At 38.5% G+C, this 14683-nt stretch overlaps 1 protein-coding gene across 10 annotated transcripts in view; it reads left to right on the forward strand.

The window, feature by feature from the left end:
• HERC2 (HECT and RLD domain containing E3 ubiquitin protein ligase 2) overlaps positions 1-14683 on the forward strand; it is a 243912-nt gene that overhangs the window by 212324 nt on the left and 16905 nt on the right. For all 10 annotated transcript variants that reach the window (XM_077868196.1, XM_077868211.1, XM_077868216.1 and 7 more), the window contains 5 exons: positions 862-1076; positions 9508-9685; positions 10508-10669; positions 12985-13076; positions 13275-13414. In XM_077868196.1, coding sequence (XP_077724322.1) covers positions 862-1076; positions 9508-9685; positions 10508-10669; positions 12985-13076; positions 13275-13414 — 787 coding nt within the window. The remainder of the gene's footprint in view (positions 1-861; positions 1077-9507; positions 9686-10507; positions 10670-12984; positions 13077-13274; positions 13415-14683) is intronic.

Below are 14683 nucleotides of genomic sequence, written 5' to 3' on the forward strand. Positions count from 1 at the left end.
GTAATTGGTTTTCTTATATTAAACCCCCTTGCATTCTTTGGAGAAACTCAGCTTGGTCAGGATATGTTTTATTTTTTGGTTTGTGTTTGTGAATATTTTATTTGGGATTTTTAGGAGCCTGCTTCTCCCTCTGCCTATGTCTCTGCCTCTATGTGTGTGTATGTGTGTGCGTAAATAAATAAATACATACATACATACATACATACATACCAGTATGGAACAACATTTAATTTTTTTTTTAAAGATTTATATATTTATTTATGATAGACATAGAGAGAGAGAGAGAGAGGCAGAGACACAGGAGGAGGGAGAAGCAGGCTCCATGGCAGGAGCCCAATGTGGGACTCGATCCTGGCACTCCAAGATCGTGCCCTGGGCCAAAGGCAGGCGCTAAACCGCTGAGCCACCCAGGGATTCCCCAACATTTAAATTTTTATAGGAGAGATATTTGATATACATTTGGAAAGGCAGTCTGATTTTTTTTTTTTAGATAATGATAAAGCTTGTGTCCTGAAATAATTACCCACTTAGAGTGAAAGTAGTGTATTCTACTGTGTGATTTATACGCTGCCTTGCTGAAATGTTAAATATATTTATTTTTCCTATGAGTGTTTTTTATCAAGGATTTGTTCCAGGGAAAAGATCTTTTAGAAATATATTTTTGTGAATTTAGGATTTTTAATACTCTATTTCTTTCATTTTTAGAGTTTTGATAAGCGTACAAAAATTAAACACTCCTGTGATTTTTAATTTTTATTTCCTCTGTGGTAAACATGTCTAGAGCATTGATTGAACTTGTTAATTACTGAAATATAGGGATACTTGGATAAAAACCTGATATTTACATTTTTCTTGTCTTAGCTGTATGCCACTGGATATGGTGCAGGTGGCAGACTAGGAATTGGAGGGACAGAGTCGGTATCTACTCCAACATTACTTGAATCCATTCAGCATGTGTTTATTAAGAAAGTAGCTGTGAACTCAGGAGGAAAACACTGTCTTGCCCTCTCTTCAGAAGGAGAAGTTTACTCTTGGGGTGAAGCAGAAGATGGGAAGTTGGGACATGGCAACAGAAGGTATTATGAGAAAACATCATTTTTGGTGTTATGCTTTCTTTTTCTTGTTTTTATTCTTGTATAAGATATTGGCAGCTTATTTTTCAGAACAACATTTATAATAATTTACTCAAGTTAAATGCCAATGACTCGTTTGACAGAAATAAGTTCATGTTCCAATGTATGGGCTTGCCTACATGACCCTTCTATTTGAGGGGAAAATGAATTCTGATTTTTTGATTTTTAAGTACTAAGGATGTTGAGCTTTTCTTAGTCCTTCTCCCCAAGTTCCCTTCCTCTGATCCTGAGTAACTCACTGAATCACAGTTGGTATTTTGGTAGCATATGTGAAACTAAAGCTGTAAATACAGAGGAAATAGAAGGGGACACACAAATGAAAGTATTTTTTTAAACAAAACAACCAAACCCTCTAGCTTTTAAAAATTAATGGGAACTACCTGCCCAGTTGGCATAACAAGGACCTTCATATATGAAATAACTTAAAGCACCAGACTAAATATATGAAACAGCAGCCCTAAAGGCATTGAATAAGAGGCAGTAAAGTTACATATGGGGATCTGCAGAGGTGAATACTGACAGTCACGGTGTGTGAAGAGAATAACTGAGAGGCTAAGGAACAAACCACCCAAAAGGATTAGAAGGAATGGTCTGCAGAGCTCTCACAAAGGGCAGATGATAGAGGTTGCTTCCAAAACCTCATCATTCCCAGGGCATTGGGTAGAGGACTAAGAATGATGTTGTACAAAAGTTGGGGGGCAGGGAATTAAACATAGACTGTGTTGCTCTGATCCAACCAACAAAGCTTAAAAGCAAGGCCTGAACAGATTATACTGTTTATAAGGAACCATAACCTCAAGAATATCTTTATGAATACAAACATACCAAGCATCAGTAAGATAAACTTCACAGTGTTCTACTCCAATCAGAAATGATCAGGAATATGCATCTCTTCAATAGTGTTGGGGAAATTGGATATTCAAATGCAAATAATGATTGGATCCCTGACTTACACCGCTTACAAAATTAACTCAAAATGGATTAAAAACTTAATTGTAAATATAAGACCTGAAATTGTAAAACTGCTGGAAGAAAACATCAAGAAGAACCTCCTTGACATTGGTATTTGCAATGGATTTTTGGATATGACACTAAAAGCACAAGCACCAAAAGCAAAAATAAACAAGTGGGACTGGATCAAACTAAAAAGCATCTGTATAATAAAAGAAACAATCAACAAAATGAAAAGTCAATCTTTAGAATTAAAGAGAAGATATTTGCAAACCATGTAACTGGTAAGGGATTAATGTAGAAAATGTATAAGGAACTCATACAACTTAATAGCCAAAAAATAAAACACAACCCAATTAACAAATGGGCAAAGGACCCGAATAGACATTTTTTCCAAAGAAAACATACAGATGACCCATAGGTATATGAAAAGTTTGTCAACATCACTAATTATCAGGAAAATGCAAATCAGAGCACAGTGAGATATTACTTCACACCTGTTAGAATGGCTATTATTGAAAAGACAAATAGGAAGTGCTGATGAGGATGTGGAGAAAAAGGAAACTTTGTACCCTGTGGGTAGGAATGTTAAGTATAGAGTAGCCACTATAGAAAAACATAGGAAAAGGTAAAGAAACAAAACAAAAAAAACTACCGTATTATCTGCTGATCCATTTTCTGGGTATATATCTGAAGGATATAAAATCCTTGTCTTGAAAGGATCTGCACTTCCATGTTCAGTGTGAATTGTTTATAATAGCCAAAACATGGAAATAGGTGTTCAGCAGATGAATGAATAAAGAAAATGTGGGGTGGAGAGTGTGTGTGTGGAATATTATTTAACCATAAAGAAGGAAATCGTGGTATTTGTGACAATTTTTTTTTTTAATTTTATTTATTTATGATAGTCACACACAGAGAGAGAGAGAGGCAGAGACACAGGCAGAGGGAGAAGCAGGCTCCATGCACCAGGAGCCCGACGTGGGATTCGATCCTGGGTCTCCAGGATCACGCCCTGGGCCAAAGGCAGGCGCCAAACCGCTGCGCCACCCAGGGATCCCTATTTGTGACAATTTGAATGAACTTCGAGGACATTATGCTAAGTGAAATGAGTCAGAAAGACAAAGCACTATGATCTCACTTATATGTGAAGTTGAACTCATAGAGTATATTGGTAGTTGTCAGGGGTTTGGAGTTGGAAGATTGGGAGATGTTGACAGAGTATACTAACTTCCAGTTATAAGATGAAAAATAAGAATTCTGGGGATTTAATGTACAACATAGTGACCATAGTTAACAATACATTTTATTGTGTCCTTGTAAGTTGGTAAGATAGAGTAGATTTTAAATGTTCTCACCATACAAAAGAGTTATTATGTGAGGTGAAGGATGTATTAACTAAACCCTATTGTTGTAATCATTTTGCAATGTATACATGTATCAAATCATATCTTATACCTCAAATTTATATAATTTTATATGTCAGTTATATCAAAGCTATAAAAATTTTATCAGGCATGCAAAAGAGCAGGAAAATATAGCCCATATAAGGAGAAAAAAATCAGTCAATTAAAACTGACCCAGAAGTGACATTACTGATAGAATTACTAGGTAAGAATATTAAAAACAGTATTTTAACCACATGCCTCTATCCTTAAGAAACTTGAGGAAAAACTTCCAACATGTTAGAGACTGAAAGATATTTAAATGCTTTAAACAAAATCCTAATGATGAAAAAAAATGTCTGAGGTGAAAAGTACAGCACATGTGTTTAATATAGATTGAATATTGCAGAAGAAAAGATTAATGAACTTGGTGACATAACAATAGAAACTGAAACACAGAAATGAAACACTCATACATAAAATGAACATAGCGTCAGTGAGTTGTGGATACACAGCGTCAAGTGGCCTATTATATAAATAATGTGGAGTCACCAGAGGAGGATGGGAGGATTTTGTGAAATAATGACTGAAGAAATGTCTAAATTTGATGAAAACTACAAATTCAAGAAGATAAAGAACTTCAAGAATAAGGAACATGAAGAAAACTTACCAAGGCACCTCATAATCAGATTGCTCAAGACCTTTGATAAAGAGGAAAAAATCATAAAAGCAGCTAGAGGGAAAATATATGTTACAGAAAAAATGGTAAAGGATGATAGCAAATTTCTTACAGAAAACAATGCAATCTAGAAGACAGTAGAGGACTGAAAGTCAAAAGAACTGTCAACCTAGACTTGTTACTCTGTGAAAATATTTTTTCAAGAATGAAGTTGATTTATTCAGACATACAAAAATTGAAAGAATTCAACACCTGCAGATCTGTACAACAAAAACGTTAAAGGAATTACTTCACACAGAAAGAAAATTGTATCAGATGGAATCAGGGTTCTATAGAATGAATGAGGAAATTGCTACATGAATTAGTATCATGACTTTCTCCTTACTGTATAAATACCTTCGAGAGATAATTGAATATGAGATAAATGGAGACACATAGAAGTAAATTATATAGCAGTAATATAGAGGAACACAGCAGCAACACAGAGGTTTGTGGGGTAGGAAATAGAAATATGCTATTGTGATGTTCTTATACTATACATGATAAAGTACATGCCTTCAGACTAAACTGTAATGTATTATACACACCCTAAAATAAATACTAATATAATCTAACAAAAAGCTTTACCTGATATACCAACAAAGAAATTAAAGTGAAATCATAAAACATAATACTCTTAAAAAAGAAAAAATAGAGTGAGCAGATAGGACAAATAGGAAAAGATAATAGCAAGATGTAGATATAAATCAAAATATATTAACAATCACATCAAATGTAAGTGATTTAAACAGTCCAATTAAAAGGCTGAGGTTGTCAGAATGGGTATAAAAGCAAGCTCAAACATGCTGCCTGAACTAATTTAATTAGACACATCAATAGATTAAAAGTAATAAGACAGGGACGCCTGGGTGGCTCAGCGGTTAAGCGTCTGCCTTCAGTCTAGGGCGTGATCCTGGAGGCCCGGGATCGAGTCCTGCATTGGGCTCTCTGCATGGAGCCTGCTTCTCCTTCTGCCTGTGTCTCTGCCTCTCTCTCTTTCTGTGTCTCTCATGAATAAATAAAATCTTAAAAAAAAAAAAAAAAGTAAAAAGACAAAGATATATACCATGCTTAACACTAATCAAAAGAAAGCCGGTATGCTTGTATTAATATCATACAAAGTAGATTTCAGAGCAAAGAATATTGAGAGAGAATAAAAGGGGTCAGTTAGTATTGATGAAGTGATCAGTCATCAAGGAGACATAATAATCCTAAATGTTTACACAACCAATGATAGACCTTTTAAATACATGAAATTAAGCAAAATGATAGAGTTGTAGGGAGAAATAGACAAATCCACAGTAACATTGGAAATTTTCATACTCTTCCCTCAATAACTGATCGAACAAGTAGCTAGAAAATCTTTCAGAAGACTTCAACAACTATCAAGCAGCTTGATCTAACCACCATTTATAGAACACTTGATTTAGCAAAAGCACTTTCTTTTTTAACTCCATATGGAATAACTGCCAATATAGACCATAATTTGGGCCAGAAAACAAATCACATACATCAAGAGTACTCAAGTCAGGGCAGCCCGGGTGGCTCAGCGGTTTAGCGCCACCTTCAACCCAGGGCGTGATCCTGGAGACATGGGATCGAGTCCCACGTCGGGCTCCCTGCATGGAGCCTGCTTCTCCCTCTGCCTGTGTCTCTGCCTCTCTCTCAGTGTCTCTCATGAATAAATAAATAAAATCTTTAATAAAAAAAAAAAAAAAAAGAGTGGGGATCCCTGAGTGGCTCAGCAGTTTAGCACCCCCTTCAGCCCAGGGCATGATCCTGGAGTCCCGGGATTGAGTCCCACATTGGGCTCCCTGCATGGAGCCTTCTTCTCTCTTTGCCTGTGCCTCTGCCTCTCTCTCTCTCTGTCTCTCATGAATAAATAAATAAAAATCTTTAAAAAGAATTAAATAAAAAAGAGTACTCAAGTCATATAAAATCATAAAAGTATATTCTCTGACCCTAATGGAATTAATTAAAAACCAGTAACAATAAAATCTGTGGGACAGTCCTCTAAATACTTGGAAAGTAAATAAAACAGTTTAAAATAACTGGTCAAAGAAGGAATCAGAAGTAAATTAGAAATGACTTTGACCTTAGTGAAAATGTAAACCGAATATAAAAATTCATTTGAGCCAGCAAAAGGCAGTACTTAGAAGGAGATTTATAGCATGAATGCCTGTTTTAAAAATTTGCAAAAGAAACATGGTCTTTAAATAATGACTTCAGTTTCTACCTTAAGACTAGAATAAGGGGCACGTGGGTGGCTCAGTCAGTTAAGCATCTGCCTTGGGCTCAGGTCATGATCTCAAGGTCCTGGGATTGAGCCCCTGTATCAGGCCTCCCTGCTTAGCAGGGGAGCCTGCTTCCTCCTTTCTCTCTGCCTCTCCCCTCTGCTTGTGCGCTCATTCTCTCTCTCTCCCTCTCTCTCTCAAATAAATAAATAAAATCTTAAAAAAAAAGAAACTAAAATAAGGACAAATGCAACCTAGAATTAGAAGAATAAAGGAAATAAGGAAGATCAGAATGAAAATCAATGAAAAAGAAAATAGAACAGTAGAGAAAAATCAAAAGAAAAGTTAGTTTTTTGAGAAAGCATAATCTGTAAAACCACCCTTTAGATTGGTTGAGAAAAAAAGATTATACAAATTATAGCAATATCAGGAATAAAGGAATTTTATCACTACAGAATGTACAGTTAATGAACAGTGAGGTATAATGAACATCTTTATGCCAACAAATGCAACTTTTTAGATGAAATGGATAAATCCCTCAAAGGACACACTTTTTAAAGCTCACTCAAGAATAAACAGATGACTCAAATAACTGTTTATTTAAGAAATTAAATTTCCCACAAATAAGTCTCCAGAAACTGGTGATATGATTTCTACCACATGTGTTAAGTAACAGATAATACCAATTTTTAACAAACTATTTTTAGAAAATTGAGGAGGGAATTCTCCCCAGCTCTCTTTTGTGGACCAGTCTTATATCAAAACCAGACTTAGACATTAGTAGGGAAATACAGACCAATATCCTTCATGAAGATAGATGTAAAAAATTCTTAACATTTTAGAAAATCAAATCTGACAATATGTGAAAGGATAATACACCATGACCAAGTGAGTTTTATGTCAGAAGTTGCATAATGGTTCTTAAACATTGGAAAATGAACCAAGTGCAAAGGGAAAAATCATGCAATCATCTCTGTAGATGAAGAGGGGGGATAAAAGCACTTGACAAACTTCAATATCTGTTTATGATAAACAACTTTCACCAATCTAGGAATAAAAGAGAACTTCTGTAACATCCTAAAGGGCATCTCATCATAGAGCTAACACAATACTTAATAGTGACAGACTGAACTTCTTCTAACTTCAGGAACAAGACAAGGACATCTCCTGTCAAGATTGAACATTGTACTCCGAGACAAGCAAGTGCAGTACAGCAGTATAAAGAGATAAAAGGCGTTCAGAACGGGAAGAGAATTAATGCTATATTACATGTATTTTATATAGAAAATCTTTGGTATCAACAAAAAGGCTACTAGAATTTATAAGTAAGACTAGCAGGGTTGCAGGATAGATCAATAAATGAAAGGCAATTGTGTGTCTATACATATGCAAATGTAATCAGAAATTGAAGTTTAAAAATATTATTTATATTACCCTCCCCTCAAAATTGATAGTAAGAAGTAAGGAACAGATTTGACCAAAAAAAAAAAAAAAAAAAAAAAGCTTGGATAACTTATAGGCAGAAAACTATAAAATATTGGTGGGAGAAATTTTAAAAGACCTAAAATGGTAGAGGAGACGGTACTGTGTCCATGGATTAGAAGACTCAATATTATTGATTTGTCAGTTTTCCTCCACATAACGTATAGGTTCTACCTCTTCCCAGTCAAAATGTCTGTAGAGATTAACAAGCTGATTGTAAAATTCATATGGAAGTACAGAGTACATAGAATAATCAAGACAACTTTGAAAATAATGAGCAAAGTTGGAGGACTGACAGTACTTCAATCCTCCTTTTAAAGCTACAGCAATAAAGCCAGTGTAATGTTGTTGTAAAGAGTAAGATCAGTGGAATAGAATAGAGTCTAAAAATGTACCACAGGGCAGCCCGGGTGGCTCAGCGGTTTAGCGCCGCCTTCAGCCCAGGGCGTGATCCCGGAGACCCGGGATCGAGTCCCACGTCAGGCTCCCTGCATGGAGCCTGCTTCTCTCTCTGCCTGTGTCTCTGTCTCTCTCTCCTCTCTGTTTCTCATGACTAAATAAATAAAATCTTTAAAAAAAATATTTAAAAAAAAAGTACCACAAATTCTCAATAATGATTGTGGGGAAAAAAGAAGCTTGATTTCTCCCTTATAACTTCCAAAGCACAGTTTACAAAAATACAGACGATTTATTGGAGAACAGAGCCTTTTCAACAAATGGTCTTGAACAATTGGATTACCATATAGTTAGCAATGAACTTCTTGCACCATAAAGAATGAACTCAAAATGACTCGTAGTCATAAATGTAAAACCTAAATCTAAAAACTTCTAGAAGAAAACATGAGAGAAAACCTTTGTGACTTAGGTCAGTTAAGGATTTTTAGATAGAACTCCAAAAACACGATCCAGTAAAGAAAAATAAGATAATTCGGACTTCATAAAAATGTGAACTTCAGGCGTTTGAAAGACACATTGAAAAGACATGCTACAGATTGGGAAAGCACTATTTGTAATCCTACATCTGGCTGAGATCTTATATTCAAGGTTATTATAAAGAACTTTGAAAACTCAAAACAAGTTTGTTATCAGTGCTTGCTACATTGTAGGCTAGTTGACATTCATAAAATAAAATTCCTTAAATGAAATGTTGATTTATAGTAAGGATGGGCAACATGTTTGGGTAAAGAGCCAGGTGCAACAAATATTTTAGGCCAGCCACATACAATCTTTGTTGTCTATGCTTCTTTCAGTATTTGTTTTTGTTTTTTAACAACCCTTTAAAAAGGTAAAATTCATTCAAAGCTATTCGGCCTTTCAAAAACAAGCTATGGGCCAGACTTGGCCCACATTTGGGCACTAGTCTCCTGGCATCTGATTTAGACTGAAAGTCTCTGCTTTCTAATGTTAGGGTGGCTGGTATAAAAGAAGACATTTAGGAAATTATGAAATCTTGAGTTCAGGTCTGAATGATTCTTTTTAATTAACAATTGATTTGAGAGGTGTACATTGAACAAATGAACAGCAAACAAAAAGCCTAGCATTTAATACTTTTAAAATATTTAAGAATAAAACTATTTTAGTTCTTTGGTGACCTTTTTTTGCAGTCCATGTGACCGCCCTCGAGTCATTGAGTCTCTGAGAGGAATTGAAGTGGTTGATGTTGCTGCCGGTGGAGCCCACAGTGCATGCGTCACTGCAGCAGGGGACCTCTATACTTGGGGCAAAGGCCGGTATGGCCGCCTCGGACACAGCGACAGTGAGGACCAGTTAAAGCCAAAGCTGGTGAGAAGGCACCTTGAGAAGATGCTCAGAGGCCTGGGGCAGTTCCTCATGCCCTCCCTGGTGAAAGTGGTGGGGGAGGCTGCTTGCCATTGTCATTATGTCATTATGATTTTTATAAGTCAGAAGTATTTTCTCTTATTTCCTTTTAGTTTTAGAGTTGATGTCCTTAGCCTCATTACTTTACAAATAGGTTTGTATTCAGTGGGTCATTTAAACAGGAGAGTATTTGAAATATCCTTTTATTTATACTTTATTTATATTATATATATATATGTATGTTTATACTAATACAACTTGTCATCTAGTTAACTGCTTTGGCTTCTAGAAGGCCCACTGTATTTTGGGTGAGGCAGTGAATAAGACTTTTGGTGTGGTAAGGCTGACTCACTGGGGATGCTGATGCCTGCCTCCTACAGTTTAGATTTATTTGGTTCAAACAGATGAATGTGTTTGCTGTCTTATCTTAGAGTATTATTAAATTTGCACACTGTTTGTAAAGGCTTAAAACAGGCCTCCCACACACAAAGAGTGTCAACAGCGCATTAGAGCCTTTCCTGGTGTGCCTGGGTGCCTTGGTTTAGTGTCCAACTCTTGATTTCGATTCAGGTCATAAGATCAAGCCCCATATCAGGCTCTGTGCATAGTGGGGAATCTGCTTGAGATTCTTTCTCTCCCTCTGCCCTTCCCCCTGCTCTCAAGTACTCTCTTTTTCTCTCAAATAATTAAATAAATCTTTTTTTAAAAATAAGAAAAATAAAGCCTTTCCTTAGGTAAACCTCCTTTCTACTGCAATCAGATAACCTTGATTCTTTTTCTCTGAAGGTGGAGGCACTGCAGGGCCACCGTGTGGTTGACGTTGCCTGTGGCAGTGGAGATGCCCAGACCCTCTGCCTCACTGATGATGACACTGTCTGGTCCTGGGGGGATGGGGACTATGGCAAGCTTGGCCGAGGAGGCAGTGATGGCTGTAAAGTACCCATGAAGGTATTTGTGTCTGCACAGTGGGAGAAAGGCACCTTTCACAATGATCCTGAGGTTCCAGGTCTGTCTGGGAGCTCTTAGAGCCCTCTTGGCCCTTCCAGGAGCACACAAGCTCACTGCCCCGTTCAGCGCTGCATGTTTCTCAGGAGTATTTTAACCTCATCTTTACCTTCTTTGCAGAAAATATAATGGGTATTTGAGTAAAAAGTGAGTGAAAAGCCCAAAGGTATTGAGGTATTTTAAGTCTTGGGAAATTTGTGTAATTTAGTGAGACTTGGGGTTTTATGTAGTATGTAGACCTGTTTGAGGAAAAGGATAACAAGTTGTTCATGATCTTTTCAATTTACAGAGTTTTGTAGCAGTGGATTTAATAGTACTTGCTGGAAGGGTTGCATCTAGCTTAGCCAGAGGCTGATTTAAATGGACACCCTGTGACAAGCCAAGAGATAAGGTTACAAGGCTGGGTTAGCAGATCAGATTGCTTTTCTCCATGTGACCTGCATGACTGAGCAATTTCTTAACTTTGTGAGACTGTCTTGCCCTTGTGAATGGGCAGTTGGCAGAGATTAAATTCATTGATGTGTTTAGATCATGTGCTGACTAATGTGCTGCCTTCAGTGCATGAACACGACGGGGCCATTTAGCTGAGGTGCTTTGCTGTGGATTTGTTGTGTGTGTGCTGTGAAAGAAAACTAGAAACTGTTCTCTGCTTGGTGTTCAATCTTGTTAAGAATCTGGGCCTGTATGTGTGTGATAGAGATCTCCACGGTGCACAGGCAGCCCTGGAGGGCAGCATTCTACCAGAGACCCCCTCAGATTGGACAAGAGCCTAGGCTAGAACTGCATAGCTTTTCTTCCCAGAGCTATACTGTCCAGTACAGTAGCTGTTGGCCATATGTGGCTATTTAAGTTTAAATTTAATTCAGTTAAGAGTAGGTAAAGTTAAAATTTACTTCCGTGCTCACACTGGCCACCTTTCATGTGCTCAGGAGCTGTATGTGTCTAGTGGCTTCCTTATTGGGCATTGTGGGCACAGCACATTTCCATCACTGCAGAGAGTGTTTTGGCTGGTGCTATGTGGAGCCAAAACCTGGTAGAGATGTCCCTGGAGGCACCCCTGTGCCTTGGGTGCTGCTGGAGAACCAGAAGCTCAGGGCTTCCTCCTTGGTCTTATCATCTCTTGTTCCTTTTCTCTTGCTGGTGTTTGATATTTTAACCATGTTACAGGTTACTTAGGGTTTCCAAATTTATGAAAAAATTGGTGTGGAGTTTCTTTTTTTTTTTTTTAATTTTTATTTACTTATGATAGTCACACAGAGAGAGAGAGAGGCAGAGACACAGGCAGAGAGAGAAGCAGGCTCCATGCACCGGGAGCCCGATGTGGGATTCGATCCCGGGTCTCCAGGATTGCGCCCTGGGCCAAAGACAGGCGCCAAACCGCTGCGCCACCCAGGGATCCCTGGTGTGGAGTTTCTTATGCCAGGAAAGTTTAGACACAGGCTTTGCACTTTCAGGGGTTAGGATCTTGAGGAGATGGAGGTCATTGCTGATGTGATTGTGACAGAGCTGAAGGTAAGGAGAGAACTAGGAGAATTGTTTTGATTAATTTAAATTTAAAATCAAGTATGATTTTAAGTTTGAGAATGGATAATAGGATAATAGGACATAGCTTGCTGAGTGAGAAAAGGTGATGACTAGGTGAGTGAGCCCTAGTGAGGCCTGGATCCCCAAGTGTACAGGGGTAGAGGTAAGTTCCAGGATTGGCCTGACCAAGGTATATTTAATTTAATTGATCTAGATAGAGAGATAGGGCTTGTCTAAAGGCCAGAGCCCTGGTCCTCTTGGCCAACTGTCCTCCCCATTAATTGCGGCTCCTTTCCTGTGGGCCTGTAGGTCTGAGAGGGCTGGAGGGCAGAAAAGAAGTACAGGACTTGCTGGAGAATGGGACCATCACACCACAAAGAGAAATGGAATTGGGAGGGTGGATTCTGGGGGGAAATGATCACAGACCTTCAACTGTAACATGTCCATTTGTAGTGCCACATGCTGAGTCTCATTATGCAGAGCATGGGCTCGGGCCGAGTGCCACATGTGTGCCTTCAGAGCCGGGCATTCCTGCTCCTCCTAAGAACACTTACTTGGTTAAGTGGAGTAGGATTTTTTTTTTTTTTTTTTGGAGTAGGATTTTAAGTTGTATGAAATATTTGACCTGAGTAAGGGTTTTCAGAGTTCCTTATTAGATTTAGTTTAGTCTCTGTGTGTTTGCAGCAGTCAGCAAAAACCTTGATTCAGTCTAATTAAATCTTTTTCCCTTCTAGATTGATTCTCTTACAGGCCTTGGGGTGGTTAAAGTAGAATGTGGATCCCAGTTTTCTGTTGCCCTTACCAAATCTGGTGCTGTTTATACTTGGTATGTAAGATTCTGTTTGTTTAATTGCACCAAACCCAGATTGCTAAAGTGAAGTTACATTAACTGACATTTCATAGATTGGGATGTAACTTCTGTAGCAGGCCTGTGTCCTGAAGTATGGTGGTTAAGCTGAGGGGGGGTGGGCAGGGTGGTAAGACAGGGCCTTGCACTCATAATTCTATATTTCCTTCTGTGCAGGGGCAAAGGTGACTACCACAGGCTGGGCCATGGATCTGATGACCATGTTAGAAGACCTCGGCAGGTCCAGGGGTTGCAAGGAAAGAAAGTCATTGCTATTGCCACTGGCTCCCTGCACTGTGTATGCTGCACTGAGGACGGTAAGTGGCAGGCCCAATGTTGTAACACAGAGGCCTTTAAAATCCAGGAGGTCTGCTCAGGGATAATATATATAGCTGTAAGGAGTGGGGAGTAATTACATTATATCTGAGAATTTCTGTGATGAGTAGGGCTTTGGCTCTTGTCATCTTCAGCCCCTGGTGCTAACACTTGTGAGTGTGTTCTGTTTCACGGCTGAGCACAACAGAGTGGATAGAGCACATCTGATACTGCTGTCCTTACGAAGGGGTGCTTGCAAGGTGGCCCTCAGCTGGCCTCTGGGAACCTCCCTTCCCTAATTGATAAGAGGCCTTGCTGTGCCTAAACTGCACAGTGTGGTCTCTGGTGGAACCTAGGTATATGCCAGGCAGAAATGCCCATGTGACAGCCATAATGAAAACCCAAGTCTCTAATAAGCTTCCTTCGTAAATGGTACTTTATGTGTGTTGTTACAACTCATTGTTCAAGGAATTAAGCTTGTCCTGTGTAATTCCACTGGCATAGCGTCATTGGAAGCTTGTACCTGCTTTCCTCTGAACTCCCCCTCCCCCACCACCCCGTGTGCCTTTTCCCTTTTCTTGATTTTTCTTCATGTCCTTTCACTGTTACTGTAGCTGAGTATGACTATATGCTGAGATCTGAGAGTTTACCCAATGAATCAGCAAACCTGAAGGTAGTCTTGAAGACCCCAGCACAATGGCAAAAGGCAATGTACAGATGGAATTAAGGTTGATAATCAGCTGACATTACAATATGGAAATTATTCTGTGTTATTAGATGGGCTGGTTTAATTACACAGACTTTTCACAGCAGATGGAGGCAGAGGAGTCAGAGAGATGAGGCAGGAGAAATTTTTCAAAGTGTGAAAGGTCTTGATCCACTGTTGTTGCTACAAAGATGGAGGAAAGGGACCCCATGATGTGGGTAGCCTCTGGAAGCTAGGAACAGCTGTCAGCTGCCAGCCCACAAGGAAACAGGACCACGGTCCTCCAAAGAATTTAATTCTTCCAACAGCCTGAATGAGCAAGGATATGGGTTCTCCCCTAGAGCATCCAGAAAGGATGCAGCCTTCTGATACCTAGTCGCTAGCCTAGTCAGATTCATGTTGGACTTCTGACCTACAGAACTGAAAGAACTGTGTAAGCCAGTAAGTTGTGGCAATTTGTTATGGCAGTAACAAATTTTTCCCCCTCTTAAATCCTCTGTTTTTTCCCTTTTAAATTTTTTCTCTTTTAAAGTTTTTTCCCTTTTAAATCCTTTGATGAATTATA

The sequence above is a fragment of the Canis aureus genome, chromosome 2, assembly GCF_053574225.1.
Source record: "Canis aureus isolate CA01 chromosome 2, VMU_Caureus_v.1.0, whole genome shotgun sequence".
Lineage (NCBI taxonomy): Eukaryota > Metazoa > Chordata > Mammalia > Carnivora > Canidae > Canis > Canis aureus.